This window comes from Pleuronectes platessa, chromosome 7 (genome assembly GCF_947347685.1).
Source record: "Pleuronectes platessa chromosome 7, fPlePla1.1, whole genome shotgun sequence".
Classification (NCBI taxonomy): Eukaryota; Metazoa; Chordata; class Actinopteri; order Pleuronectiformes; family Pleuronectidae; genus Pleuronectes; species Pleuronectes platessa.
In genome coordinates, this window is record NC_070632.1 from 27,175,395 (window position 1) to 27,201,473 (window position 26,079).

At 41.2% G+C, this 26,079-nt stretch overlaps 1 protein-coding gene across 4 annotated transcripts in view; it reads right to left on the bottom strand.

Moving 5' to 3' along the window:
- Nucleotides 1–26,079, bottom strand: part of LOC128444340 (RNA-binding Raly-like protein) — a 58,582-nt gene that overhangs the window by 21,587 nt on the left and 10,916 nt on the right. Inside the window, exons 1-4 of one of the 4 annotated variants that reach the window (XM_053426759.1) lie at nucleotides 25,694–25,817; nucleotides 25,249–25,321; nucleotides 22,548–22,796; nucleotides 3,717–3,767 (exon numbers count right to left, since the gene is read on the bottom strand). In XM_053426759.1, the coding sequence (XP_053282734.1) occupies nucleotides 3,717–3,767; nucleotides 22,548–22,796; nucleotides 25,249–25,313 (365 nt within the window). In that variant the 5' untranslated portion in view covers nucleotides 25,314–25,321; nucleotides 25,694–25,817. Of the gene's footprint in view, nucleotides 1–3,716; nucleotides 3,768–22,547; nucleotides 22,797–25,248; nucleotides 25,322–25,693; nucleotides 25,818–26,079 lie in introns of those variants that run through there. The other 3 variants (XM_053426758.1, XM_053426761.1, XM_053426760.1) reach the window with 3 other exon arrangements.

Sequence of the window (26,079 nt, forward strand, 5' to 3'; positions counted from 1 at the left end):
GGAGAATACGTAATTTACCCTCGACACCCGACATTTACCGGAGCTAACAGCGGAGAAGTTCTTCAACATGGATGACATTAAATTAATCATTGAAGTGGAGGAGTAACTTGAGTTGTTGATTCTCAGCATATGTTGTATAAAGACAACACCAAAAAAGACACATGTTGGAACGCTGTTGCAGATAATGTTGGAGCAACAAGTAAGTATATGCTTGAAAAAAATGATTAAATGCCGATTTTACTACAGGCTGATAACAGCAGAAGTATGTGATATTATTAGTAATGCGCGGCGCTTCGGCGTCGCTACCGCGTCCGGTTTGACCAGCCAAGCGCCGGCGCGCCAGGGATTAGCGCTTACGCCTCGCTTCGGCGTCGCTTCCGCGTCCGGTGTGAACCCGGCGTTAGAGCGGCAACTAGTGCAGAGGCGGCGGAATTGGAAGGTCCTTCTGCGCATGCGTTAAATGCGTTAAAAAAAAAAAAACGAATTAATCCTGTAATTTAATCATTTTTCACAGCTCTAATATATATATATATATACTATATATTTATATATATGTGTCTGCACTCAAAGTTAAACAGAAAAAAGGTTTCACCTTCTCCTACCTACTTGCCTTTACGTTAGTAAACTTAACTGTCAGAGATAAATGAAAGAGTAAAATCCTATTACAAACTTGTTTTAGTACCATGAGAAAAATACAGCCCAAAGGTGACTCAAAATGTCCCCTCTGGACTTAGTTGTATACTCTATCCTCAACATGTTCTGTTCATGCGGAACTACAGCCTGTACGTCACAGACAAATGACTGTCACTGTAGTAATGTCAGTGGTAACATACATATTTTGTAATTTTCCTTTCGAAATTAATCTCGTCATACACTTCATCTTTTCATACACTTTTTACACCCAACACTCGACCTGAAGAATGTACCTTAGTTCAAATTGTTTCGGTTGCTACTTAAAGAGGATAGTCATTATTGGCACGGCCACAAGAGCTATGGAAAACGTAACACAGGTTGTTTTAAGTGATGGAACAAATTACTGACACAATGATTTTACTGGATAGGGCAGAGACACATCATCCTTCAGTCAATGGAGCACAACCAGAGCTGCACTGCACAAAATAGTCAGCTGAGCTTATCTGTTGGGGATGTGAAATGGAGGCATGTGTAAGGAAATATGTTTGAAAAAGACAAAAAGAATGATGCAGACGACTGAGCAGAGGGGAAGGGAGTGTGGATGAAAACAAGTGGAGCGTTTATCTGAGCGATTGCCGGGTGCCGACATACTCATTTTTCATGCTGTCAGCCTCTTCCTCTCTCTGTCTCTCTCCACTCGTCTGTTGTTTTCTGTGTCCTCTGCTCCTCTCTTTCATCTCCTGTCTCTTACTCTACAGCTTCCGTAAAGTTCTCCTCCTCCACCTGTTCTTGGCTGCCTGCAGTGATCTGTATTTTCAGCCTGTGGAGGGTGTTTTTTGCACTTTTTAAGCCACAATCTTTGTCAAATCAATTGAATAAAAAATTAAATAAAAAATATTGATTGATGATCTAAATCTTTCTTCAACTCTGTAAACATGAACATGCGTTCTCTGTTTGAATGCTATTAAATTTGAAATCAGTGATGTTTGGATAAGAAATGGTTGATCTGTCAGTTTCTGTCACCACCCTCTTCCTCCTCTTTTCTCTCCATAGTAATAAATCAATCACTTCTGGTGGGTCCTACTTTCCGCATCATTATTTTTAGGTTCACTTTTCTGTTTTCTTTTTAGTTGTGGGGATTAGGCGGATTCTCATATGCTTAATACAGCAATAATTTTGTCACTTTTTATTTGAACCTTAAAAATGTGTTTGAATAATTACAGTCCATTTGTGCAGATATATTTAGAAGAATTATGTAATATACATACACTATATAGGTTTAACTTGTTATCCAGCAGAAGGCTCTCTAAAACTCACTATCAGCTTGACCTGTGCTATCACCTACTTACTACAAACACTGGTGGGCAAATCGTTTTTTGAGCAACCACAACTCCATATGCTGGAAGCAGTGTTGTAGGTAAGGGCAATGTGTTTATTCCTCAACCTGTCTCTCAAAGTTACAGAACTGAGAATACTCTTCGATTGTAGTTATTAAGACATTAACCTTCTTACTACTGCAGTGTTTGAACAGTGCATGAACCTGTAATTTCCCCGAAATTAGTATGCAATTCCCACTCTATTGGTTTCTTATAGGGTTTCAGATATACTAGAAATATCAGATACCGAGTTAGTATACTTAATGGAGACCCAACTGGCCAGTCCTTGCATTTTCAAAAAACGTTTTGGATTTGATTATAAAATTGAAACACCTACTTTGTTGCCTGATCAAAACTATCAAAATAAATGACATAATAGCTGTGATAGGACAAATATGATAACATATTTGTACCAAGGTAGAAATCTCCACCATCTAGGGATACTTGGCTTTTTACAAATCCTCACCTTTCAGATATTTCCAATATCTGTCAATGTCGAGCACAGATTTTAGTGCAAAATATAAATTACAGATCGTGTGTATCAAAAAGTAAACTCTCCTTTTATTATTTGTTAAAGGCCTTTGGCTTATTTCATCTTCTGCACAACACAAACGTTTCTTCTGCAACAATGTCAACATTCAAAAATCTTTTTTCTATATGATAAATAGATTGTGTTTGCAGTAAATAGCATTTTTGTAGTCATATCTACCACCCAAAGCACTTTACAATTATTATTCATATTCACACACACATTGACACAGTGTTTCCATGCACAGCACTTCTTCTATCACACACAATTCACACTGCCGGCACAGCTGTCAGTGGTAATTTGTGGGTTCAGTATCTTGCCCAAGGACACTTTGGAATGCAGACTGGATTACCTGGGATCTAACCTTCTGCTTATAGTGGATGACCTGCTCTACCTCCTGAGTCACAGCTTCCCATATTATTTATAATTTTCATTCTTTTAATTAAATATTCATTGATTATTCATTTGCATCTCTTTTCTTTGCCTGCTTATTATGTCTGAAGTTTCTTTTTCTGGAAAGCATTGCTGCCATCACCATCTATTTCTTACTTTCTTGACCCTCAGTAAATCCTAGTGATGGGATTTTATTCCTCCTAATTCACAGCCAAAGCCATTTTCTCTCCTCTCAGTAATATGTCCCTAAATTACTGTTTTGTCAAATAGAGAAAATCTGTCGCTGTCTTTTTAAAGACCAATGGATAGATGGATCATAAAATGGATCTTCAAATGGCTGCAAGCTGAACTCAACAAGGTCAAACAGGGATTCGCTCTTACTCTCCATCTTTTCCTGAATGTGCAAACAGCTGTTAGACAGAGGCATGTCTCTTCCTAACCTCAGAGTTCAGTGTACACTGCCATCAGACAGCTTGGGAGTGGAGGGTGTGGATGTTCTCATACCAATTTCACGTCTCAGTCTAAGTTTGGGCCACTTAGAAAACCCATGTAGGGAACACTAATGAGATGACAAATTCAAGGGTACCCGAGGGTACAAACCCAGAACAACAAGAATCAAGAAAGTACGGCCCGTGGGCCATAGTTTGGACACCCCTGCCCTAGAGAGAGACTGTAACCTGCTCAGCTTCCTTACACACTTTCTTCATAGTTAGATGACAAAATACATTGTCTGAGTGCACGCTTTAGAATGACACACAGACACATCCCACAGATGGTTGCCGTACCTGTTGTAGTAGTCTTGAGGGTATCTGTCATATTCGTTCTCATAGTCGGATCTGCAGGGAGAAAGATACATGAAGTTAACACACAGCAGTATATTTTAATTAATGAATTCATATTATCAAAGATTAAGATTTGAGGTGAATACTGTTTCGGGTTCCGTTTATGCATTAGGCTAATGCCTTAACGGCCAGTCTGAAGACTCATTTATGAACTTGGGGAAATATTGTGGAAAAAGTTGTTTGAGAATGATGAGTAGCACTTGCTCGATTATGGAAAATATCATGTCATCATATCATGATTAATTTGGTCAATATTGTTATCGAGATTATTTAATACGATTACTTATTGACTTTGGAAACATCAATCACTTAACAGATTAGACAGTGTCTACGTGTGTGTTTGTGTGTGTTGGGGCGGGGGGGTGTTAGTCTCTGTCACTCTCCCTACAAACAGACAATCACATGTATTTAGTTATTAATTGATGTTGTCAGATCATCAATCCGGATTGTTTTGGTCCCTTTAACCCATGACGTTACATCTCGTGTTGTGTGGCAGGTGGACTGCGTCCCCGCAAAATGATTTTCTATTAATTTGACTTCAAGTCGTATAAAGTCGTATAAAAAAGCTCTAAAAATACACATTTAGCTTGTATTTGGGTGTAAACACGTGTTTTTGTAAAGCACTGACCGCAGCTCCACAGGCTGAACTAAGCAGATGGTATTCAGACCTACTTAGAGTCTCTAGGCAGTTTTAGTAGGTCAACAAACCAGAGATCTGGTGCGACTTCTCATTTTCACACTTTCGGACTAATGCTGGGTACAAACTATTTGCATGTGAGCCTGCCAAAGAGCATGTGGTGTCAAATGAAGGCTGATAGTTTGGTTTCTACACCCTCTGACTTGAACGTGAACAACAATCTTTGGGCAAAGGAATAATGTATGGATTGTGAGATTGTAATTACAAACAAACTACTTCCTTACTTCCTTCTAGTTTTGGACCTTCATCGGATCTATCATCAGGTCAAGATTTTAATTGGTTCTCCAGACTGTGAACAGCAATGGTCAAAATGAACATACAGCAAACAGGAAATGTCCCACTGTGCCATCCAGCACTGTGCTGGTGTAACCATATCATCCCTAGATTCATCAGATTCATCTTTATCTTTTAAAGTTATAATGACAGAGGAAGAATCTGTCCTTTTCTCAGCTGGATAGATAACACAAAGAAGCAGACTGAACTCCAACTTCTGCACTATTTATCCACTGGGAAGGGATCAATAACCATCTAACAGAAACACACACACACACACACACACACACACACATACTATCAACAAATCCTCTAATAACGAAGGCAGGAGGAGATAGACGTCTGCGGCCAGAAAGAAACTGAGGGATGAACAGATAAAGGTAAAGAGAGACAGAAAGGTAATGACTCAGGAAGAGAAACCAAGGGATTTGGAGCCAAATTCATATCCTTCCAGTCTTTTGTAAAAAGTTGTATCATCCATCGCTCCTGTTGCTGCCATCATTCATCTTCATCATTCAATATGGATACGAATCAGCGATTAACGATAGTATTGACCTGAAGCCGACTTGGTGCTTTGGCTCAGCCGTGCGTTTCCTAGTGAGCTGTGTCGGAGCAAACCTTTAAATATGACTATTGATCTGCAGGACAGCCCCGCTGTTCTGAGCCAGGATCACTACAAATAACTCTTTCCAGCCGTTTGTTTACATGCGTAATTAGTTTGAAAATTATAGCTGCAGAAACACCTGACAGGACGCTCCACGCTGTGATTATGGGTTAATCACAGGCGATACAACTGACTCCTGGAGTCTTCAAATCCCAGTTAGAAAATGTCCATCAGCTGTTTTGGATCTTATTTACATACAAACTATTAGCTCTGTTCAGTGGTGCATTAAGGAAAATTAACACACCCTCACTTTCCCCCCTCATCACCACTGAAAGCTGTTGGAGCCCTTTTCTAAATTGGCCGATTTCAAAACCCCTGGCCTTATTTCCACCTGTTATAGGCATTCAATGATGTTGTTTAATGTTGATCTTGTTTGACTTGGCACATTTTAAGTTATTGCATTACCAAGACCCATTTTCTCCGGCCAGTAAGAAAATGAAGCCTGGCATTCACCGATGTCTTAAACAGAGTAATTGGATTTTCATCAAAAAAGAAAAATAACTATTGAAAACTATAGAATGGAGCCAGGATCTATAGATTCTGTAATGAAGTTATCAATCGAATAGAATTCATTAGTGAGGACCATGAAGCAGCAAAAGGCAGTTTGATTGTGAAAATGTGATTGATTGATTGATTGATTCAGTGAAGATGTTATGTTCAATGTTTTTCATCAAATTAAACTGTATTAACTTTTTTACTGTTCATGTTATATAAACTACGTAATTATATAAATTTGAAAAATGTATTTAACTGTTGTTTTTTTTTCATTTATTGCATGTGTGTTATTTCATATGTTCAGATGTTCTGATGATCTCTTTAAATTAAAGGAAACACTTTTGGAGCTTCAGGGGTAAACAAAGTAGCAGCTGAATCCAACACAACACAACCAAAGGCAGTGGGCTGCAGCGTAACATGTGACAATGAATGATTCACACAGGATTGTGGAAATACAGAGAACACCATCTTCTTCATTTCATCTTTGTGTTTGAGTTTGAGCTATAGGAATGTGTCTCACAAGACATGGGTAGAATGTGTTCTATACAGTAATATAACAACATATTATGACACTATAATTCTGGATAGTTTTGTATTAACCACATAAAGGTTCATTACTTATCAAGTAAGCCTACATTGTTTGTATGGGATTAGATTGGTTTAGTTGACTGTTTCGATCTTACATAGGCAAATTAAAATTAAATACATATTTGCCCTAACAAAATGTAGTGGGTTTGAAGTACAAAGTAAAATGAAAACAGTCAAATTAATTCCTATTTAAGTACAGTACACAATGCTGCCGTGAAGTTATGTCAGAATTGTGCTCGTAATTGTAGTGAAGACGCCATTTCAGGTGTTAATTAGGCTTTTAACTTGCTCTGCACTGTACTGCTTCCAACCTTAATGGAGTTATTAGAGAACTCAGAGGCTATGCTCCTGATGGGAATAATTACACAGCAGCTAGGAACGTCAATAAACACACACTTAGTGAGAGCGATCGCTGAGCAACGAGTTATACGAGAAGTCAGCTGAAGCAGGAGGGTCGTCTCAACAGTGATAAACTGGCGATAGATGAAGCATAACAAGGTGTGAGACAAAAAGTGGAGGTGAGCAGATGAACTGAACTCTCTCCGACACTGCACAAAGAAGCAGCAAGAGAATGATGAGGGATTTGCATTTATATAGCCACTACTTACTGCTCTCTCTCTCCAACACTAATGATAGCATTCAGCATCAATAACCCCCCACCTGCCCCCTCACACACCAGACAGTAAAGTGAGTGTGTGTGTGTGTGTGTGTGTGTGTGTGTGTGTGTGTGTGTGTCTCTGTGTTTATACATATTCATGTCCTCTTGGGTGCGTGTATGGCAGCAGTTGAGTCCACATGTCCATTTTGTCATTTTTGCAAGCATACACACAAACACACACATACAACACACACACACACCTCCATATCCATTCATTCTGATTTACCGCTCACCCTCACCAGCCTGCAGTGTCATTAATCAACGGCGGTGTACTGTAGCATGCCGTGGTGAGAAGGAGGTTAATGGGCCTTTCAGCCATGTTCTTGCCACCTCAGCTTGCTCGGACCGAGGGGTGGCTCAGAAGCCAACGGCTCTCAGCAGTGACTCAGTTTGCCACAAGCTCTCAGGTCAACATGAGGTCAATCAGTCAATATGGGGCCGGGGGAGAAATAGAGATGTGAAATTATGCTGCCGTTATTAAACTTGAGAGAGTTACTGTAAATAACCAGTATCTACTTTTAATGGATATATGGATGAACTTAAATTCCACGACACTTTTCATCCATAATGTAGCTCAAAGAACAGGTTTGAACACACAATACACATACAGAGTGTTGGTGATATGGATACACTTCGGATTCTAAACCTGTCTGTTGTAGTGGGCTGTTCTCTTGTCCTGTGTTAATGTTCTGGAGCTTCTTCGGAATTATACCTAGTCATAAGTGAGTCCAATTCTACAATATAATGACACTTTTCATTGTTTGTGTGCTGGATGCTGTGTGCAGAGCTTTTTATAAACAGTCTATGGTGCAGTGTGAAGATTTTGCATTATTACTGTTTATGTCTGGTTTATATATAGGTTTGAATGATTTACTTAACTGGTGTTATTTTTTTCATACATTGCATGTCAGTTATTTCAAAAGTTTTTTAAGCAACAAACATAATCTTTGGTTCACAATTCTTTTCAAATAAAAGTGCTATAATTCATCTCACAAAAAGCTTTCCACCAACAATACGGACGTTATACCTTACTTTAAAGACGACTTGCTAAAGAGGAAGTGATTTGTAAAATGTTTTTGCCATGACGTAAATAAGGACCAATGACACCCATGAATGTCTGTTACAGTGCAATACTCCAATCATCTTAATGATCTGGCGGGATAGATATTATGGTCAAAGGCTGCCTGTCAGGTTTATCAGATGACCTGACATGTCCAACTCGGTCTGCAGGCTGAAGGCACACTGTCCCGCCCCCACCGACTGCTACAGAGCACTGTTCGCTTGTTAATGCAATTATTATTTCAAATGAACAGTTCACAAAATATGTTTAACAGACGGACAAAAACAGAGACAAACATTTGTCGAATTATTACGGTTTATAACACTATCACTGCCTTGATTGTTGTCTCTTCTTTGCTAACAAAATAGGAATATTACTTTGAAGTTTCCATTTTCTCATAGTAATTTGAAACTTCAAGAAAATGATAAATTTTTCAAAAAGATTAAATAAGATTGAGTGAGTGAAGTGGTGTACATAAAGGCTCTAACCTTGAAGAGGTTACTTTGGATCCGCTGGTTTTCAAAAGTAAAAATGCCAATTATTTTTCCCTTAGACAATATTAGATGAGCACTAAATATGTAAAACTACACTAGAAGACACCAGTCTATCTTACAAAGAGTAAAGAAAAAGGCATTTGGACATTAATAACTCCAAAGTACAAGTCCCATTGAGGTGCACTTCAGCAAATAATCATCCAGTCAGTCATCAAGATTAAATCACGTCAAGATGAAAACTAAGAAAAGCTGAGAAACCTTAATAAACTGCAGCTTAAATACTTTCTCTTTTAATTCCTATCTCATTTTAAAAGAAACCCACTAAATATGTCACCAGGCTTTGTTCTCAACTGTGGCGAGGAGGCATTTAGATTTTCCATTACTCTATTCACAACTCTTCTTCATTGCAGTGCAGTACAGTCAAGACTCGTGGTTATTGTAGAGGCTAGAGCTGTCATAGCTGAAAGAACTAAAATTCATATAGTGTGGGAAACATGAGAATAATTTAAAAGAAGGGCTGTTAAACCATTATCCGACAATTGGTATTTTGACCGACTATCAGTTAAACCTCCAGGCATAATGGATATACATTTGCGTAGCAGTACAATGTCTTTCTACTTTAGTTGCAGTAAACACTACAAAACAAACATTATATTAAAGCTGTGGCTGATGTCAATAAGATGATGTTGTGTTGTTTTGCATTCAATTCATTTCTTTTCCGCTGAAATTAAAGTTAAAAACATTAAAAAAGATAAAAATAAAATCATTAAGGTAAGCAAACCTTTCTTTCCTTTTTTGCAGAACAGGAAGGTGTGGGAAATGTTACAGAAGTTTCACTTTGCACCAAATAAGAGTGAATCAGCAAGAGCACGGTGCATCTGCTGGTCAATGTGCACTATTATCTTAAATATATTTAAATTGCATGTTTTGTCTGCATGTAAACACATTCAGTCATTTCAGAGTTGATGAGGCGAGAAGGGGAAACAGCAGTCGCCACCACAGCTCCATCAAAGGCGACATTTAAATTTAAACAAGGTTATCTTCCCTGTGTGTGTGTGTGCGCATGCATGTGTGTGTGTGTGTGTGATGGGTAAATTGGTTTGGTTCTTTTGGTGGGGTTTTGCAGCCTGTTTATTGAGCTGTTATTTTTTTCCTCAAAGGAAACGCTGATTCGTCTCTTTCCACTCAACACTCATCTCAGCAGGGCAATCGAGGGACAAGAACACATAATTACAATGGTATGCATAGTGCACTCTCGCTCCTTCTCCATTTATCTCTCTACCCCTCCATCAATACTTTATCTTCTCTATTGTCCTCGGTCTCTCCTTTGATTTTTGCTGCATTTGCTTGGTTGCTGTGAAGTTAATCAGGAGGTGGTAAAGACAAAGTATTTGCAGTCAGGGAGTCCACCTCTAACAAACCCACAGATCAATGGGAAATCAGTACGAACTGAAGTCTGGAGAGCCTTCTCATCAGTTAACTACACACAGATCATGGGTTCAGCGTGAAACAAACCGCAGGCCTCCCAGCATGCCTTGTGTGTCGGAGTGGTGGGGGGCTTTTGGATGTAGCTTGTTCTGAGACTTAAATTGCCAATATTTTACACCTTTCTGGGATGTAATTTGAGGTATTGGTACCCCTAAGATGATATATCAGTGGTTTAAAGTCGAAGAAACTGCTGCAATGTGTATTTCCATGACCTCTCTACTGCCTCTCTCTGGAGCTGGAGACAGAACAGGCTGTTTTCGCTGTTCCAGCCTCTTGAGCCCCTCCTCTAACTGCACTTTGAGTGACCAGGCTTATCACCAATATCATTCTGGCGCATTTACTCTGGTAAACACAGCTGAAAGATACGTTGAAATGTTTGGATATCGCCATAGAAGACCAGCTACATATTAACAGTCGGTTACAACGGGATGTTTCTGAACAGTAAGTTCCACTGTCCTCATGTTTGTTCAAGTTTTAGCAGAAAAGTTGGCCAATGAAGGAGTAACATCCCGGGTTAAGGTACGGAGTTTCACTACAGAGTTTAAATAAAGAGTTACTCTGTATAGCAACACGGCACGTCACAAGAAATAAAGCATAACTGCTGGTCTCCAACAATAAGGTTCTTAGGAGGAATGTGCAGGGACACATTCTCTTGCTTGCATACCTCCACGCTGCAGTGTTTCTTCAGTATTGTTGTTCTGGTTAGCCTCGGTATCTAACGAGCTGCTAGCTCTACAACAAGTCTGCTTGGTTGATGGTTCGGTGAGGAGGGTTGGGGGTGGTGGAGGTGATGGGGAGTGGGGTTGGTGGGTTCGGTGGCTGGACTGGTACCGCCTGGGTGGTGCTGAGAGACGAGTGCAATCCTGTATGACGCATATGGGGGAGGAAGTACGAAAAAAGACGTTTCGATAACATGCTTTTTAGAATGGAAAAAGTCTGTGGAGTGACTGCTTTCATACTTTGAGGGTCACTACTGACCCCCTTCCAGTAATTAGAGATAGTAAAAGCCCAGAAAATGTGTTTTACACAACATGGGCCCTTTAAGCAAAAGTAACTTGACTGTCTGAGATATGCTTGGACAATAAGTCTTATACAGTATGTGAAGATTCTCAGTCTACAGGTGTACCTAGGCAACTGGACTTGGGCATGTTTCAACTCTCATCAAATAAAACTCTGCTGAGGCCTCCATACCCTGGAATTTTAGAGCCACAACAGCAGATATGTTTGGAAATACTGCTAGCCATGATTAAGTTTAAAAAAGGGCTGCGTTTAGTCTGGACGGGCAGAAACGCACATGATTGGAAACTATTACGCAGACACTCACAACCGCTTGCTGATTGGTTCTTTTCAGTCACAACAAAGCCTTTACCAATTTATCAGTCTCTTATCACGTGAGCCAAAAAAACATCCGGCATCAGCCTGAGCTACCAGTGTTGAACACAGCATTAATAATCAATTACAAGCATTGCTGACCTTGTTGTATTTGCTAGCAGCTGTTAAACAGCAGTTAAATTCTGCATTCTTCAATGATACAAATGCTTAAATATATTGGCAACAAGCAATCTCAGTAATTTGCGGCATGTCGAGCATCATTTCCTGTGCACACAACAAGTTTGTACAAGCGCGTGCCCAGTGTACCTGAGTGGGCACGTGATATTCATCTTCAGGAGTGTTAGTATGAATTAGGATTAAAACTGATGGGGAGCCAAAATGCTCATGTTAGTTTGAAAATGCCATTTTCCAAACTAATACGTAGTATTATAGATGTAGTTCTAACTGACTAGTGGGTGCCTGCATGTATTCAAAGGTCCAGTGTGTAAGATTTAGGTGTAAGGAATCTATTGGCAGATATTGAATTTGAAATAATCCTTGTGATGTTTTCTCAAGTGTGAAATCATCGAAATTGCACAAATTGTTGCTTTCTTTACAGCAGAATGGGTGTTTTATGTTTAATAAAAATGTATATATTTATCAGGAGCGGGTCCTCTCTTCATAGGCCATCATTTTTTGATGATATTAAATAATATTATAATATAATATATAGGGCTGTCAAACGATTACAAATTTGTATTTGTCCTGAGCACAAAATGTGGACATGTCATTTCATAAACTCGAGGCATAAAAGACGAATGCACTTACTACAGATGCAATTGAGGAGCAGTATATCTAAAAAAAATAATGTTACAAAGAAAAGAGACTAGGTGAATAAATGATCATGCATGATGTGATTTAATGTGAATAGTAGAAAGCATTAGACGGGTGTGGAGCAATGAAGAGACTGAAACCATCCTCACATTTTTTCCTTCCTCACGAGACAAACATGCATTTTGTTCATATAGTTTTCCGTTGCTTAAGCACTGACTGAATCCCTTTTTAAAGATGTCTGAAATTTTTGCAAACGTCATTTACCTTATGTCTTACATTCACATAATAGAAGTGGGTGACATTTATTGCTTTTTTCTATTGCTGCTTTTATTGAATTGAGGTTGTCCTATATTTGGACTGATACTATAGCTTGGCAGGTAAAATGACCATATTAACTTTTTAATCATATTTCTCAGTGAGAATAAGGCCCAATCCCATTGAACCCTTCTACCTACCCCTACCCCTTGTTTTCGAGGGTTATCTTGCCCCTTGAAACAGAGTCACAAGGAACAGTGGTTGAAATCTTCCCTTACGAATTGGGACAGCCCTTTAAGAAGCCGTTACATGATCAGTAGTATTCACGAAAACCGGACACGTCCTCAGTAGTCGTTGATGTAAATAGACGTGACAAAAAAGTTTTGCGGGGACGTTATTGTAATAACATCATTTAGATTTCAAATAAACCAATGCTATTGTTTGCTAAAGTGACAAACCAATAATATCCTTATAACATCTATGATAATGCAGGTGAATCAATGACATTTGAAATTGAAAAGCTTGGATGCCATGCATTATTTCTTCTATGAGTCAAAAGCACACAGGCTGCTAGCAGTGGTCTGTAGGCAACCCTGCCTGGATGCTGTTATTACAGGTGGGATGCGACATGAAATTATATGAAAATACAGGATTATCATACTAAGAAATGGCTAGCATACTATCGCTAAGCTACCAATTTTTTTAAGGTTGTTATGAAAAACAATTAGCAGAATATAATTAAATGATATTAAACTGGGGTATTAAATTATTATTGTAATTTTTAAATCCTTATGAATGTAGAAAACACTACATTCGTGGGTTTCTCTCCCATCTTGCAGGTAATTGGCAAAGCATTCATGGTAGTTCTCATAGCCCTCGGCTCTAAGTGAGCATCAGGAATGAGATTAGGATCAACTATTAGTCTTATCAGAGAATGGTGACATTGCAGAAGACGATTGCAGCACCTGAGATGCATCACGACTCACAATTTTGTTGTTATCTTTGTTGAACAAAAGTGTTACTTCTGCTAGAAACATGACAGCCCCACCCAAACAGTTGAAGTAAGTAAGTAAGTAAGTAAAATTTATTTATAGAGCACATTTAAATACAGCATAACTGACCAAAGTGCTGTACAATGACAATAAAAGGCAAATAATACAATATAACAATACAAATTGACCATAAGTACTAAAAACCAATACAAAGTGCAATAACATTCAATAACATTCAATAACAGGAGGCGAACAGTTATGTGTTATGTTAAGTGGTGGAGAGTTCTGCAGAAACAGGTTTGTATCCCACACTGCCTTTTGGGGATTACGAGTTTAAAGGGATGAAACCAAATATGTTAATAATATGTTAATGAAAAACTGTACATCGCAAGTATTTTAAATGCGGGTAAACCTGTTAATTTCCTCATTTCCAGTGACCAGTAGAGGAGTTTCATTCCACCAGTGCTTCATGTTGAATGCACTGCCATCTAGAGACACCTTAGCAGCCAATCGTCTTGTTTCACTATCAACGATCAAAACAATTAAAGCATGTTGGAGGCTCGGGTGAAGCTTTGAGCTCCCCTAATGCTGCAGGGAGTGTAGAGTGTTTTTCTCAAACCCTGTGCACCTTCACTGCACCAGATAAGTGAAATAACAACAAAGTGTCACACACACACCCACACAGCTCTGTTTCTTTCACTTCAGAGCAGAGCTCAGTCACTGTCTCTGAAGCTCAGAGTCAGACTGTAGCACTGAGATGCCTGAGCTGCTTTAAACAGCTTCTCCTTAGTACATGAAAGGACATCTGTGGTGCGAGAAGTGACTTAAAATGCAGGTCAGAGTGAGGGGAGGCTCTCTAAGGGCTACAGTGTGAGAGACGAAGCAGTTGGGGGTCGGGCACAGAGCAGACAATCAAAGAGATGACATGACAGTATCCAGATATTTGTCCAATGGTAGTCACAGGGTCACAGATCAGGAGATTCTTTGATATACAGTATGTGCTGTGCTGCAAGAAAAGGATCACAATATCTAAGTAAGTGAAGCAGGAAGTGGAATAGTATTTGTTCCATAAACTAGAAACCATTCATACACTGAACTCACAAACTGAATTCTGACGAGCCAAAACTTCCGCAGACCTGAGGGCTAAAAGCTTTTTAACCTTTAATGGGTAAATGGACTGTATTTATGCAGCCCTTCTCATGTGCTTCCAACATAAAGTCCCACTAATACATTCATGCACAGCTATCAGGGGCACTAAGAGTTCAGTATCTTGCCCAAGGACACTTCATAATACAGACTAGAGGTGCCAGGGATTGAAGCAGAAACCTTCTGGTTAATAGATGATCTTCTCAACCTCCTGAACCACAGCCACCATGGCTATGAAACACTATGTAATTACTGCATTAAGTATTATTACTATAATAGTAGTGCTTAGAGTCTGCGAACAGGTCTTTCTCAACAGACATTTCTATGACAACTTGACAAATTCCCAGATGGATCCTGAAGGAAAATTCCAGAAACTGTTGGTAAAGACAAAACATTCTGCAGGAAAATAGAGGGGGAAAGAAACGTGACCGTCAAGGCAAAGAGGTGCACTCAAGCCCCCAGGCGGGCCTCTGGAGGAAACAAGCCAATGCCAAAAGGGTTCTGTTTGTTTCGTATTATTCTGCGTTACCTTTTTTTTTGCAGTACTGTTGTTGTACTCTCAGCAGTGACACCAGAGACAACAAAGTTAATTTCACAGAGAGGAGTTACTCAGTTACTTTCAGGCTTGTCAACAATAAGGGGGATGTCTAGAAACAGATTAAACACACGCATACTGTGCTGTCATTCAGATGTCAAATAGCAACATAACAACATCATCTTTAAGGTGCTATATGATTTTGCTATTGCAACATAGCCAGTTACCCAGCTGGCCAATATCTTCACTTTCACTTTCTGCAACATGTATAGTCATGTCTGATATTTTATCTATATTTATATAATAATTGGTTTTATACCAAACATAATGTGAAATAAGGCTATACTGGAAATTATATTGTTCCAGGTTTAATCTAGGTTATATACATTGTGATGGCCCAGCCGTTGAGCAGTGCCCCACATGGCTGAGGACAGCCAGACAAGAGAGATCAAGGGGTGTGGTGTTGGATGGGCGGTACTACTCCACAGGATCATCATAGGGAACTCCTCCCCTCCCAGGTGGCTCTGATTGTCCCTCACAGGTGAAGGGAATCAGCCGGGCAATCAGGAGCCATCTTAAAACCCCCAAACAAAGGAGTGAGAGGCAGAAAAGTGCAAAGTGCGCCCTCGCGTTGGAGGAGGCGAATTACCTGGGGTACACTGTCGGACGAGGAAACGTGAAACCCCAAGTAAAGAAGGTGGATGCAATAACAACCTGGCCCCAACCCCAGACCAAATGCCAGGTGAGAACCTTTCTAGGGTTATTGGGGTATTACAGACAATTTATTCCTAACTTTACCTCTTTAGCGGCCCCCTTACATGAAATGACAAGCAAAAGTGCATCCAACCGGGTGAAGTGGACGAAACAGACACAGCTGGCCTTCAACGCTTTGAAGAAAGCCCTCTGCAGCGAAACCGTGCTACACACCCCCGACTTTGGCAAGAGGTTTGTACTTCAGACAGACGCGTCAGAGGTAGGCCTTGGGGCAGTCCTGTCCCAAATACATGATGGAAGTGAATACCCCATAACCTTTGTAAGCCGCAAACTGCTTCCCCATGAAAAGAATTATGCAACCATAGAAAAGGAGTGTCTAGCGGTTAAATGGGCAATAGAAAAACTAAGATATCACCTACTGGGTCGAGAGTTTACATTGGTCACTGACCACGCCCCATTGAAGTGGATGGCCCTCAACAAAGATAGGAATGCCAGAATAACCCGTTGGTTTCTACACCTACAGGACTTTAAGTTTACAGTGGAACACAGAGCTGGAAGGCTGCATGGGAACGCCGATGCCATGTCGAGAAGGGACGACTGCCTGTGGTCGGCCGCTCCCCACCGTGGTTCGGAGCTGGGGGGGGGGGGGTGGTGGTATGTGAACGGCCCAGCCGTTGAGCAGTGCCCCACATGGCTGAGGACAGCCGGACAAGAGAGATCAAGGGGTGTGGTGTTGGATGGGCGGTACTACTCCACAGGATCATCATAGGGAACTCCTCCCCTCCCAGGTGGCTCTGATTGTCCCTCACAGGTGAAGGGAATCAGCTGGGCAATCAGGAGCCATCTTAAAACCCCCAAACAAAGGAGTGAGAGGCAGAGCTGCAGAGGAAAGAGACCCAGACGCTTACAGCCAAACACTACCAGGGTAAGAGGCCAGCGGCCTGCCTGTCTACTCTCATGAAGAATAATTGCTGTCTCTCTCTTGTTGGATCAGAAATAGCCCGACGGAGCCACAGATGCAAACTGCCAACCAGGTGAAGAGTTTGAGTTACCTTTGGATGCCCTTTTCCCCTCAAGTTATAAATAAAACCTTATGTTATATTCACCACAACCCCTGCGTGTGACTGCTCTTTTTCCCGGTTTTGTGTACCCACTGTTTGCTTTTGCAAAGCCAGGCTCCCACAACATGCACATATACCAGTCTTGGGTCATGAAATCTCTGGAGTGTTCATGTGAAGGGTCAGCCCACAATAACATAGGTTCCCATATCTCATTGTCTTTCTAAATTGTCATATTTGTCAGCATCTTACATGTATGACTTCTCTTTTCATGCTGAGTTATTTGTATTATTTCTGTTTTGCATCTGTCACGTGTGAAAATGTCAGTGCATGTCTGAAAACTGCTATTCTTGACCCGGAATTGCCCCTAATAGAAAAAAGTGTGTGAATTGGTGAATGTCAATACACTCTATTGTAAAGCGCTTTGAGTGGTTCATCAAGACTAAACTATATCAAGCGCTATATAGACCATTTACTATGTATGCAAACATCAGGCACTGCAAAACTAATGGAGCAGTAAACATACTCAGTGTACCAGTTGAGCACAAGCAGCCGACTCTTCAGGGAAATGATAACGCAATAAAGGCAAAATATGGCTATCTAACCCGAGCACCTTAAGGCTGAAAGGCCACAAATAGACTATTTGAAAAAAAATTATGGGAAAGTCCCGGACTTGATTCAACTTTGGACAATATGTTCCAACTAGTCCTGTTACTTTAAGTTTACCTTGTTACTGGTGAAAACTTTAGTCATAAATGGTGGGTCTTCACTGAGCTCCTGTTTTTATCTCAAGCAACTGCTCAGCTGATCAGAGCAGGTTTGGTGTAATTAGTTTTGATTGGGACACACAGAAGGAGGTTGGATCCATCTGGAGCAAAACCTGGTGTGTTCTAACAGGAAAATATTACATAAATCACCCACACACACAATATTGTAATTAAGGCCAAAGAACTCTATAGTTAAGAACCTGTAGGCAAAACCTGTTCTGCTGAGTATTGAATCTGTGGCCAGTTCCAACTCCTACAGCCACATGGGTGGATATTAATGATTTAAGTCAAAGGATCTCATACTTCAGTTGGGAATAGAAATACATCTTATATTTGTTACAGATCTTTACAATTAGAAATTGGATACTTAGGTTGGAGTAGGTTAGAAGAGGATTCATTTCCTGGAATTAGACCCTATACTGATTACCGTAAAGATGGAATCACTTTAACAAGTTGTTTTTATATTATTTACATTTCTCTACTATGAAATGTATGGTTAAACAGCACGCTATCAGGCCCCAGTCAAACGATTTTGTCATGAAGGTTTGGAATCATTGCAATTTTTTACTTTTCAGTTGTATATATCAGTCTATATATCAGAATTGAAAAGTTTTTACTTCCTAATAATCTCTTTAATAATCAGTCAATATCAGATCAGTCAGGCTCCTCTCTCACAATGTAAAGGGTCACTCCTCTAAAATCTGCAAAGTGACCCACAGGCCAAATAACTAGGGATGCACCGATTTATCGGCCGAACATCGGTAGCAGCCGATATTCGCCTAGTTTACTGATATCGGCTTATCGGTAATAAACTTGACTTTCACCGATATCATTGGCCGATGTTCATATTTGTGGTAAAACCGCTGGGCACGTGCCGCGGCTGGGGGAGCAGTCCCTCCGTCGCCCTCCTCTCCGCGCCGCCGGAGGCTCAGTGTGCGGCACCGGGAGGTCCTCATCCGGTGGCACCTCACGGCTTCACTGGTGGGGGGGCTTTCTTTCTCTTGTACCGCGGGGCGGTGTCCATCGCCGGCGTGGAAGGCGGGCTGTTGGAGGGGACCGGGTACGCGGTCAGCGGCGGCCACTCTGGACGCGTGTCGGGCCCTTCTCGCGGATCACCTCAGCTACGGCGACCGCTGGGGGAACCCTCCGGCTGGCGCCTAGCAGCTGACTGAGAACTGGTGCGGACCAGGGGAATCCGACTGTTTAATTAAAACAAGCATCGCGAAGGGCCACGGTGGGTGTTGACGCGATGTGATTTCTGCCCGACACTCAAAACAGGTAAAACTGAGGAGGGCTTGTTAAGTTATCTTGACTCACGCAGTGTAACTTGGTGTAAAAAGTATGAGCGTAGCGTCTGTTTAAGTACTTTATTCTCATATGCACCAGCTCTATTCATCCGTCTCATGTACAGGTAACAAGGGAATTGACAACATACGTCATACACACAGAAGCCGTAACACATCTAATAAACGGGCAATACTGCTACCGTAAATCAATTAGAAGAGCGTTCTCTATAATGATACTTTAACAGGGCTGTTTTAGACAGGGTAAAAAGGTACTGTTTTAAATTACCCTTGTGGTATTTTGACCAAAATATGTTACAGACATTTCATTAAGATCCCAAGGAACCATTTCAACTTGCGGTAAAATGGGCATAATATGTCTCTGTTAAATAAAGTTTAGTTAAATCAAAGATTGTTTCATAAATCTGATTCAATCTGTGTTCATTAAAAGATAAGAGTGATCAAGGGCTGAATTTTTTTTTAAATAGTGCTTTCTAAATAATGATTTCATTATTTTTCTGGCACAAAAGGGTGAATGAATAACAACAAAAAGAAAATAAACAAATATCGGTATCGGCTATCGGCCAGATTGTTATTTTAAATATCGGTATCGGTATCGGCCAAGAATTTCCATATTGGTGCATCCCTACAAATAACTACTGTCTTCTGTCTTGTCAAGTCTTACAAAAGTTGTAAAAAATAATTAAGTGAAAGTTGCCAATATCTTTTTCCATGTCTGAAAAGGGTATGTTTTACTCTCTCATCTTCCGCCTCCTTCTGCTCTTCACAATAAAAGTCATGGGGAAGGCATGTGTGCTCAACTGAACACAGGAAGCATTTGGTTGTTATTTGCAGAATTGTCTGCAATAAACAGTGGCCCCGTAGTTTTCAGGCTTAACGGAAACAGCGTCTCTTAACTTCTCCGTTATAGTTTAAAGTTTAACTTAGGTTCAGGAGCTGGATCACGCCATGACCACTAGGGACGGGAATCGGCAGGGCCCTCCCGATACGATACAATCACAATACTTAGGTGGCGATAAGATATGTATTGCGATACTGTAAGTATTGCAATTCGATATTACGATTTCTTGCGATTATTTTTTTAAATACTGGATACAAGCCAGCAGCCGAACATCTCAGCCAAGCCACCAGTGCATTGTGGTCCAAATACCACGGCCTCGCCTAACCCTAACCCTAACCCTGATTTCCTAACCAGTCTTTTTGAAATACCACTGCCCGACAAGTGTGTGGCCAATCTACTTAGTCTTAGTCATAGTACGACTTTTAGGAGAATGAAAGATAATGGCATTTTAACAAAGACATCATACATCTTGGGGCAGCTGTGGCTGAGGGGTAGAGTGGTCGTCCTCCAACCTGAAGGTCGGCAGTTCGATCCCCAGTCTGACCCATCTGCATGCCGAAGTGTCCTTGGGCAAGATGCTGAACCCCGAATGGCCCCCCATCGAATAACAAAGTGCTGCGAACAGATGCACTGTATGAATGTGTGTGTATTCAAAGAGCTTTGAGTGGTCATCAAAGACTAGAAAAGCGCTATATAAATATAAAACCATTTACCATTTACATGTCTATGTCCGATCAAGAATTGGACAACAACGTTGCTGCTATTAAAGCAAGAGCCCCTAATGCAGGTAACAGACTTGTGGAAGGAATTTTACAATCTGAGGGCCATCGTGTTAAGTAGCACATAATTAAAGGATCCATGCAAGGAAACAACTGCTGGTATTCTCATCCGAGAAACACGCATGGGATGCACAGTGAGGCCAATTTATTCTGTCACTAGTTCACATAGACACAAATCACAAACTAGTTAAGTTTGTGTGATATTACATGCATGAGTAGTAGTTAGTTATAGCCATTAAACTGTGTGCTGAATGCATGAGCCATTAAACTGTGTGCTGAATGCATGTGTCATTCACTGTGTTTATGCATCAACATGTGCCACTTGAAGTTGTAATCTATGAATTAAATCTTATTTGAGCCTGCTGTCTCTCAGCGCTAAATGAATTTTATAAAAACTCTAAGCACCGTCCATGCTGAGTGAACTGTTTTCATTGGATCTCTCCACAGAGCTGGCTGTGCAAATGCCTGGCTGTAAATCCAAGCTCTGGCCGGCACAGACTCTTGTTCACTTTAATCCGTCCAGCGGCGGGAGGCGATGGGATTTGTACGACAGTTTGGCTTCAGTTTCCATGTAAACAGAAATTGAGGTTAAAGCTGGTGACGGCTGGACCGTCACTCACTGTCAGCTTCACATAAAATACCAGCAACAGAACCACTGAGTAATAACCACAACTGAAACTACTTATCTCCTGCACAATTCTACTTTTCCAACTACTTGTATCCTCTTATTAAATTAACACTAGATGAGCCTCTAAAATACTAGTTTTAATCTTTTAATAACTATTACAAAGTAGAAGCTTTTGTGTATGTGAACTGGGTAGACGGTAATGTTGGTCATGTATTTGCATCTACAGACACACACACAAGTGTTGTGCAATAGTGGTTAAAAAGTGTTACCATAGAATGGTGTGCCTTTAGGCCTTCAATAAATTTAGTTATCAAAATAAAATATAAAACATTAATATTTAAAATATTAATATTTAATCATAACTTGGTTAAAGTTGTCTCGGGGCACCACACTTCAAAGAAGGGAAAAGAAAGCCAATTTATTGATTAAGATGAGTCTCATTTAGATTTACTCCAATTAGAAATCTCAATATTTTACTATTAAAGCTTATATAATGAACAGTGAAGGCTATGGAGTTCTTAACAGTGTAACGGTTGGCAAAGTTCACTTATGCAACATTAATGACAGAACATTTGTGAAAGAGAAACATTTATTATGAACATAATAAAGTATAAAAACACAAATTACTAAACAATCCAGCTAACTAACAAGGATGTGTATGTGAGTGTGTGTGTGTGAGTATGTAAATCAAGGTGCTTTCAAAATGGCTAACCAAAGTTCACACCTTCGTCAGCATGCTTTCAAAATGGTGGTTTTGCCCACTAACGTTAACAGCCCCCTCCCCTTCAGAATGTGTTTTACCACATGTAGCTGGGGTCTGAGCTAATGAGGTGAGGAGATATGCGTGTCTGTGTGGATGTGAAGTCAGATAATGAGAGAGACAGGGAGAAAGCCTGTGGCGAGGCTAACTAGCATTAACTTTCATTTAATTTATACCTACAACATCACAGCATATATCAAACTTAGAAACACACACATAGAATTGAGTCAACAGTCTTGCTTAGCGTAGTATAATTATTAAGCCCACATTAAACTTAATGTGGGCTTAAGTAACTACCAGTCCGAGGGAAAGAGGAAAAGTAGTTGCAGTCCAGTTCACAATTCTGTGACGTCTCCTGGCTTTGTGGTCGTATGGTCTGGGCCTTAGCGTTACTGTGGAGCCGTGTGCTCAGATGCTGGTTCGAAATCCTTACCTGCAGGACACTGAGTCGCTGCGAGGAGTTTGTAGAAGCTTGATTTGAGAGAAGGTTTCCTTGAGAAGATGAGTTGGAAAGCTGCACCTCTGACCTCCGGTTGTTGGTTTGAGAGGCGGTTTCCTTGATGATATGAGCTGGGATCTGCACCTCTGCGTTCCTCTCTTTGGATGCAAGGAGAAGGGATGAGCTGTAGAAATCAGGTTTCTCCCCTCGCCGATGCAGGAGGAGAAGCTGGCTGCCTCCCTGCTGGAAGGTTGTGGAAAGAGAGCGAGTTTGGCTTTTGACTTTTCACACCTATGCGTGAAGTTGCTGAAACAAAAGGAGCCTGTTGCCCACTGGGAGATGGAGTTCCTTGACTTTCTCAGAACAAACAGAACATGTTGCATCTTCCATCTTCAGAATAATCTACCACTTTCAGTTCGGGAGGCAGACACTATCGGTTCGTTTAAGAATAGGCTCAAAACCTGCCTTTTTGATAAAGCTTATAGTTAGAGCTAATTAGTGCGGCAGAACGTTACTTGTCCTATGTTCTAAAATAGAAAGCGTTTAGTTTAAAAAGGCAAAGGTATTGATGGCTGATCTACTGAGTGGGCCACATGGATTTCATTGTACTACCATACAAACCAGTAGCCAGTCAGATTTACCTTGAGCCTCAGTGTACCCCCAAGTTCAGCCTGTATCATTGTATCATTGATTACAAGGCAAAAACCCCTGATGACCCTAAAGGCCAATGTATGCTTCTCCGTTTTGACGGACACGGACAGATAGGACCGCCTTCTCCAACGTGGAACGCCCTCTCCGTGCCTCTCCGCGGCTCCTCGGAGAGCTTTTCGTGCAGCTCTCATTTTTCTAACTACACGTCGAAATGGCGGACAGCCCACGGATAGCACTTGGCTGTGATTGGTCCACTAAAAACATCATTTCCGCCAACGTCATTTCCGGACCTCTAACTTCCTGTTCCATTCCCTACATCACAATAAACCTAAATCACAACTACGACTCTATGATTAATGTGACAAGTGTGCTAAGCCAGCGGCGTTGTCCGGCTGACGGTGGCTGGTTAGAGCACTTACAGCATGTGTGTACGGTCACATACGGTTATAACGAACTTTGATAACGGGGATAGCGGGCTAGCCACCATGCTAACTGCGGTGGGAAGAGCGCAAAAACCCGCTGACTTTAATCCCACGGCTGTCATGACACTGTTTCTCAAACACCGTCAGGTTAGAAGCAAACACTTGGTAGTAGTTAGTATCGGGTGTCCGTGCTGACTGTGTGTGGAAGCTGGGGGGAAGCTAGCTGCCTCCGTGTAGCTTCAAGCTGTTGCAGCTGTTGAATTAGCAATGCAGTTTGGAAACAAGACCGGGGAACCGCTGCGTTAAGACACGATAACATAAGCATTTTGACCCGCTGGGTGTCACTTTATTTCGGCAAAAACTGTCGCGTCCTTTTTCTGTTGTCATCGTTCACTGTGTGTGAGGAGCCGGGAGGACGTAAATAAACCAGTGTGGACTTCTTCTATATACATCATGAGGTAGGCTTCTCTAAGCTCGACTTCCGTTGCGCCAACTACTGTTCTGGCGGGGAATTGTTTTCGGAACAAAAAGGCTCGTAGAACTATAAATCAAAAAGTGTCCGTCCGCTCCGTCCGTCCGTCCTTCCGCAACGGACTCGGAGAAGCATACAGAGGCCTTAAGACGCAAAGGGAATCTATGACACATGACACACGGAGCTTCTCTTTCCAGATTCTTCTTCCTCTTCTCCATCCCAATCACATCAAAGTAAGTCATATCTCATCAGTACATGTTACTGACTTGACCCCTTCCCGAGTCCCTTTGCTTTATCGCCCGCAGATCCGGGCCCGCTGTAGCCGCACCATGGATCGCTCTTCAGAGGTCGCAATGGTGGATCCAGTATGGCGGATTCTATATCGTGCGGGCTCATCGTAGTGGTAATGGCGGATCCTGTGATCCTGTGACCACGACCGAGGCGGCGCCTGATGATTGATCTTAATAAGCGTTAGTGGACAATGACTATGGACTATAGTGGATCCGACCCGGATGATGGATCATTATCTTGCTGGCTGCTGACCATGGACTATGATGCAGCAGGACTGCTTGACATATAGTATTGAAGTTATCCTTCAAAATGTTTACCCTCAACAATGTTGCTAAAAACTTTAATCTTGATGATGTTTTCCTGCACTTGATATCTATTGCACGTCGGTCCGTCCAGGGAGAGGGATCCCTCACATGTGGCTCTCTCTGAGGTTTCTACTTATTTTTACCCTGTTAACAGGGTTTTTTAAGTAGTTTTTCCTTACTCTTGCTGAGGGTTAAGGACAGAGGATGTCACTCCATGTTAAAGCTCTATGAAACGAATTGTAATTTGTGAATATGGGCTCTACAAATAAAATTTGATTGATTGATTGATTGATCTTGGGAGATTGAGTTCGCTCCAGACATGCTGCATGCTTGTTTCAAGTTTTGACTGAAAGGAGGCCTGTGGCTTGCACAAAAACCATGTCCGAACACAAGCACCAATTACAATAGCCCCTCATGCTACCAATAAGTCAGGAGTTCAAGAAATAATATTGTTGACGAAAGCCAGTGGAAAAAGGGGTGCGTGTAATAATGTTAATAAATGATAATAATAAACTCAGATAGATGAGACCTTCAGTGTACAGATGCACACTCACCTGATGGGCGCACCGCTTCCTCTCTTGGCTGACGCGTTGCGACCAGCTCTCTGCTCGGTGTTCATCCCAGTGTCTGAAAAACAAATCGTCAATTCAGGTTAGAAACTGATGCCTGCTGGGTGCCTCCCCACTGACCGGAGGGAGACATCAATGAAGCAACACAGTCTCACCCTGCTACAGGCTCGCTCACACACACACACACCCCCACACACACACACACTAATAAACAACCCCCTTACACACACACACAAAACAAACTGAAATATAGGCTACTGCCCAGCATGTTGCACATACATACAAACACACACTCACACACAGACCCAGCAGGCTCATCCGGCCTCTTTAACAAGCGGCTTCAGAAACTAATTGGCCTCCATCTGTCCGACCAGAGATAATTTTCTCCCACACTCATGTAGCTTTGCTCGATGCAACAACAAGCACGTACCTGTCTATGAGCCTGAGAGAGACAGACAGGATCTCCATGCCAGAGTTCTGATATTAATTTTATAAAACACTGACAACTCCTGGCGAGTGTTGTCACTTGCACAAATTTGACCTCTGGACTGTTTGTGTAGTCTGTTTGTTAGCCCCAAACAACCAGTGGACAAGTGCTGACATCAGTGTAAAAAAAATGGACTTTTTCTATGTTCTGTGAGCACATCAACCCAGCCAAAGAAGAGTTAAATGACGTTGTCATTAAGCGGGTTATGCACTACAAAGTGTTGGTGTGAACATTTACTAAAATGTTAAGTATCTATAACCTCCCGTGCATAATGTTCCACTTCCTGTTTTATTTTGTCATTACTAACATTTCCTGTCTTTTCAGTTTAT